This window comes from Hyperolius riggenbachi, chromosome 2, assembly GCF_040937935.1.
Source record: "Hyperolius riggenbachi isolate aHypRig1 chromosome 2, aHypRig1.pri, whole genome shotgun sequence".
Classification (NCBI taxonomy): Eukaryota; Metazoa; Chordata; class Amphibia; order Anura; family Hyperoliidae; genus Hyperolius; species Hyperolius riggenbachi.
The window spans coordinates 143,993,490-143,999,511 of NC_090647.1; the positions used below are offsets into that span (position 1 = coordinate 143,993,490).

Genomic DNA, 6,022 nt, shown 5'->3' on the forward strand with positions numbered 1-6,022 from the left:
AGCACATAAAGTATACTATAGTACTGTAATTGGGTGTTTTTCTTTTCAATGCTTCAGCAAGCAAGTACAGTGTCTCAGGCTCGGTTCACATCCATATCCGTGGCTCCGTTTTTTTGGCCCGGACCAAAACCGGAGTCGCGGATACCAATGTTAAAAATAGCATCCGTCTTCACACACTTTCCCTCACCTGGATCCCTCTTTACGCACTCCGCCTCCAGCTAGTTTGTTAAAATCATCGAAGCTTATGGCAAGCGGGGAACTCGCTCACTTCCTTGTTCCACCGCTTACCGTGTGACTTCCTGCAATGACGCCCTCTGTACTTCAGTGGGCGGCATTGCATGAAGTCAAGCGGCAAGCTGTGGAACAAGAAAAGTGAGTGCGTTCCCTGCTCGCCGCAATTAAACTAGCGATTTTAACAAACTAGCTGGAGGGGGAGCTAGGAAGGGGGAACTCGGGTTAGGGGAAGGGGGTACCGACCCCCCCCCCATCCCCTTCCGCTGTGCTCCCTGCCCCCCTTGCTGGCTGCTACCCCCTGCAGCTTGCCACCCCAAAGCCATGGGACATGGGCACGGTTTTTGCAAGCTTAAATGGACTACAAACGTGCTGCCAAAGGGCAGCACGGATCCGTTTGTGCTCCAGTTTTTGAAAACCAGAACCCGGACCGCAAAATTGTGTTCTGCAACCGCACCTAGTGTGGACTGGCCCTAAGCTACATCAAAATGCACATTGCTGAATATGCAGGGATTTGCAATAATCATCAACAGCTTGCACAGGAAGCATAGGTCTCACCAGTAAATGCAGGCACAGTACTTCTAGTGCGCTCCTTTGTCCACATCTGTGCAGTTTGGGTGATGCATGCTGCAACCATGCACTAGCAAGTCACAGCTGACTGGTGATTTCCTCAGTAATCGGGGAGCAGCTTACACAGGAAGCATGCGTCTAAACGGTTGGGATAATCCACGCAAAGCCAGGATATTGTGCAGATAGCGAACAGGCTATGAGTGGCTGCCAGCCCCGCCCACTGACCTTGCTCTTGGGTCTCCGACTGACATATGATGCATGTGCACACCCACTTTCCACTATTGCCTTGCTAGGAGAAGGACTAGAGCTTTCTGTGGCACCATTACAGGAAATAGTAACTCACATCCTGTCCTTTCTTTATCTGAATTGTCTGTGATTATTTATTTGCAAATAGAATTATAAAATGACTCAAGATTGCTTCAATTGTACTCTAATCTCTTCCAGGTTGCTCAAGCAGATGCCGAGCAGAACCCTACGGTTTCCCATTTTTTCCCCACATATACACGAGAGGATGTAAAGCAACACAAAACGCTGGCTGACAGGGTGTGGGTGACCTATGGAGGTGAAGTGTTTGACGTCACAGATTTTGTGGAGTTACATCCTGGAGGAAATAAAATCATGCTTGCTGCGGGAGGAGCTTTAGAACCCTTTTGGGCTCTGTATGGCGTTCACAAAAGTGAGCACGTCTTTGAAATTCTGCAGGAATACAAGGTGGGGGTGCTTAGCGTAGATGACAAGGAGGAGGTTCGGGACTTCTCTGATCCCTACTGCCAAGATCCATCTCGACATCCAGTTCTGAAGGTCAACAGTCTTAAGCCATTTAATGCAGAGCCCCCACCTGAAATGCTCACAGAGAACTACATCACACCTAATGAGCTCTTTTTCAAGAGGAACCACTTACCTGTGCCTGACATTAATCCAGATGAATTCCAGCTAACTGTTCAGAGGCCTCAAGGAACAAATCTGGAAGCACCACTAAAACTTTCACTTGGTGATCTGAAGAGTAAATTTCCCCGACATGAAGTCATTGCCACCTTGCAGTGTGCTGGAAACAGACGTTCAGAAATGAATGCCATGAAGACAGTGAAAGGATTGGAATGGGGTATAGCCGCTATAAGTAATGCCCGATGGGCTGGGGTGCGGTTGAGAGATGTACTTTTAGATGCTGGTTACACAGAGGACACCCCCAATGCACTACATGTACAATTTGAAGGATTGGACCAAGACCTGACAGGGACAACCTATGGGGCTTCTATCTCCTTTAGCCGTGCAATGAGCAAAGACAATGAAGTGCTACTTGCTTACGAAATGAATGGTGAGCCACTTCCGAAAGACCATGGCTTTCCACTGCGAGTAATAGTGCCAGGAGTAGTGGGTGCTCGCAATGTCAAGTGGTTGGGACGAGTGCTGGTTACTGCAGAGGAGAGTCCTAGCCATTGGCAGCAGAATGATTACAAGGGATTTAGTCCATGTGTTGACTGGGACACTGTAGATTTTAAAACTTCTCCTGCTATACAGGAATTGCCTGTGCAGTCTGCAATAACAGAGCCACGCCCAGGAGAGACTGTCACTCCTGATTCTGATGGTACCATCCAAGTAAAAGGTTATGCCTGGAGTGGAGGTGGGAGAGAGATTGTACGGGTTGATGTGTCTCTGGATGGAGGGAAGACGTGGAAAACTGCTGAGTTATTTGGAGAGGAGCAGAAGGATGGACAGGCATGGGCGTGGAAACTATGGAAATTAGAAGCCACGCTACCCCCTCAGGACAAAGAGGCAACCATTATTTGTAAAGCTGTTGATAGCAGTTACAATGTACAACCAGACACAGTAGCCCCAATATGGAACTTGCGTGGAGTACTGAGCAATGCCTGGCACCATGTGCATGTCACTGTGGACAGAACAGAGTAAGGGACAGAAATATGCTTGCTAGTTATTCTTTGCTTCTTTCCTCACTCGTCTGGAGACTGCCCCGGTCTCTAGTGTGAGGATTTGGATTTGGGGGTCTTATGAAGCCTTATTTTGTACTGCAAAGCCTTTAAAATGGGGAAATTTCATTTGATAAGAGTCTGTTAAGATAGAATATGGAGGATGCCATTGACCGCTTGTTTGTGAAGGTGTAGACCGTCATCTTGGCTTTAAATATTGGGTTGCAGACCCACAATACATATACTTCCTTAGGGTCAGCCACTTACTAGACAGTGCAGCAAGGATAACAAGAATAGCCTTCTATCTTGTGTACCACTGCTTTCAGAGGTCAAGCTGAAGTCTAAACAGATGGCTAAATGCATATCGCAATTTTATAAAGGTTTTACCTGTGAAGCCTGCATACCATGTTCTACTCACCGCAACAGAGACAGCAAAAATCAGTTGCAAATTGCAAGTGTGAACCAATCCTATACATAGCATAGAATCTATCAGCCTGTCCATTTATCCGCTGCTCTCTGTTGCAGAAAAAGGACTTTTGTTGTTGTTGTTGCGCGAACCAAGCCCTATGGCCTTTCTGTTCACCTGAGAAGCTGAAGTTACATGATGAAGAAGAGTATCCACATAGTACTGCTGTACCAAAACTTTCATAAAAAGTCCACTTACTACTAAGCTACTTACTCACTGAAAAGTGTCACCCAAAACAATGAGACCTTGGGGGACATGGCCATCAAGGGACTTGCCAGAATTAAAAATGGTAAGGGGGGGGGGGGGGAGGGGTGAGTACTATCAGCCCCTGACAGGCACTGTTATATTGCCTAGTATTATGGTGAAGAATTCTGGAGGATCTTTGGATAGCACACACATATTGGACTATGCAATTTTAAGGGATTATGCTTTTCCAAATGCATTACTAACATACTTTGCTGACAAAATCATTTCTTGTGACCTCCATAAGAAGCTTGAAGCTTTTCTTTATACAGCTATTTTCCCCCAGTAACCCACAATAACCATGGTGTTAATGTGGTATTAGTATGTGGCGACACCTTGGTATAGGTTGATACTTTCTAAGCTTCATATTGTGCGTCATTTGCTTCTCTATAATGAATGACATTATAGAACAGACCTAAAGGTTAATCGACTTTAGGACACAAACTTGCACAACTTGACCTGGGATAATCCACAATAACTACCCTGTTTCGCCAAGGATCTTCAAGTGGCTCTTAACAAGTGTTTCACCATTAAAATTTGTAGATCTAAGCAGCAATCAGACCACTTGTAGGACGCCTGAACTGAGGGAAGAGGAGGCTGCCATATTTCTATCCTTTTAAACAATACCAGTTTGTTTTTGGCAGAAAAAAATCTGGTTTGCATGCTTGTTCAGGGTATATGGTTATAAATTATTATAGGAAGAAGGATAATCGGGCAGCCGGGTAATGTGTATTTTTTTTTTTAATAAATATGTCAGCCTTCTTACTCTCACTTCATGTTCCCTTCAGTGCTAGGTCCCACCTCTCCTGCTTTCCTGTCAATTTGTGATTAGGAAAATATTCTAATAACCTGTTCATTTGTTTCACAGAGGAAGTTTAAGCTAGCAAGTCTCTAAACCCTGTTGACTGGATCCGTTATGCTGGATACACACCATGCGTTTCCGCGTTCGATGTGTCCGTCGATACGCATCGATTCGATTATTTCCGACATGTCCGATTCAAGCTTCGAGGGATTGTTAGGTCGATTTGCCATACTTTACATGGCAATCGACCTAAAAATCATCGAAATGCGTTCGGAAATGCTCGGAAACAATCGAATCGACTCTTATCGACGGACGCATTCGACGCGGAAACGCATGGTGTGTATTCAGCATTAGTAATACCAACTTCAGTCTCCTAGGTGGAACTAATCACAATGTGTTTGCTTATTGCTACTATGATGCACTAAAGATAAGTAGGCGATCTAGAGAAGTGTCAACAAAACACTACCTCAATGGCTTTTTTGTTTAACGCAAGAGAATGCACAATAGTTTAGAACAGGGGTCTCAAACTCGCGGGCCATTTGCGGCCCTCGATACGATATTTTGTGGCCCTCGCCGGCAAAAGCTTCCTTATAGTTCGCTTCAGTGCTCCCAAGTAATCCGCCGCATCCCCGCCGCTAAACGAGGGCTGCAGAGCCCCCAAATCGCCCGGGGGCAATCCGCCGGCATTTCCTGGAAGGGGCAGAGCTTTCAGCTTCAGCTCTGCCCCTCCTCAGGTCAATCGCCGCACGGATCGCCGCCTCTCCCCGCCCCTCTCTGTGAAGGAAGAGTGAGAGGGGCGGGCAGAGGCGGCGATGCGCCGCGATTGTGAAATTCCTTATGTGGCCCAGCCTCATCCTGACTTTGCCTCCTGCGGCCCCCCAGGTAAATTGAGTTTGAGACCCCTGGTTTAGAATCTTCTAACTTGTTCTGCACAGTATCTATAAAATCCTCCATGCTGCCTTGAAACGTACACAATTCCTAGCTGGACTTAATGCTTACTCTATTCTCACTGAACCCACAAAGGGATTCTCCTCCATGAACATTAACATCTAGTGTAAAATAATTGCCTCCGTTTTAACCTTGATGACATGTAACCCTTTAATGCTGCATTGTATAATAGAGAATGTGTTCTGTTTATGCATTTATTGTATTGAGTTTAGCACTGATGGTTATTTTTTAAGAGCTCTACCTGGTGATCTAATGAATTTTTATTAGCAGATGAGTGTCTCTTTACTGAAGTCTCTCACGTTACAAAAGCAAAGTCTCTAGACTGAGTGATTGATAACTACTTTTTTGTTCTCTAAGGATGGGTATTCTATTTAAATTTAGCAAAACCAGGCCTCTGTTGAACTTGCAATGCATGTCAGTCAAACCAGCAGGTGGAGCTCCAAGAGAACAAAATTGTTCATTTAATATATTTTTCTGATTGAAAATATGTATTTTGTAAAGCTAATTTTGCAGCACTAAAACTAGTAAAAACTTGAGTGTTGATGTATACTTCACGAAGCATACACAGATCAGCTACATTAAAACTGCTACCAGGTGAAGTAGGCCTGAACGATTTTAGGAAAAGATTGAATTGCATGATTTCCGTCAGAAATTTCAATTCACGATTTTCAATGCACAAGGATGGATCAGCAGACCGATGGCGAGTAGGAGTTCCCCCAGTATAGGTGCCCCTAGTATAATTTAGCCAACTATAGGTGCCCTAGGAAAGGTTAGCTAGCTATAGGTGCACCAATATACTGTAGGTAAGCCAGCTATAGGTACAGGTTAGCCAGTCAT

General features: G+C 45.1%; 1 protein-coding gene across 8 annotated transcripts in view; it reads left to right on the forward strand.

The window, feature by feature from the left end:
- Positions 1 to 5,721, forward strand: part of SUOX (sulfite oxidase) — a 75,123-nt gene extending 69,402 nt beyond the window's left edge. For all 8 annotated transcript variants that reach the window (XM_068267606.1, XM_068267611.1, XM_068267608.1 and 5 more), the window contains one exon: positions 1,246 to 5,721. In XM_068267606.1, coding sequence (XP_068123707.1) covers positions 1,246 to 2,709 — 1,464 coding nt within the window. In that variant the 3' untranslated portion in view covers positions 2,710 to 5,721. The remainder of the gene's footprint in view (positions 1 to 1,245) is intronic.
- The last annotated feature ends 301 nt before the right edge of the window (positions 5,722 to 6,022 follow it).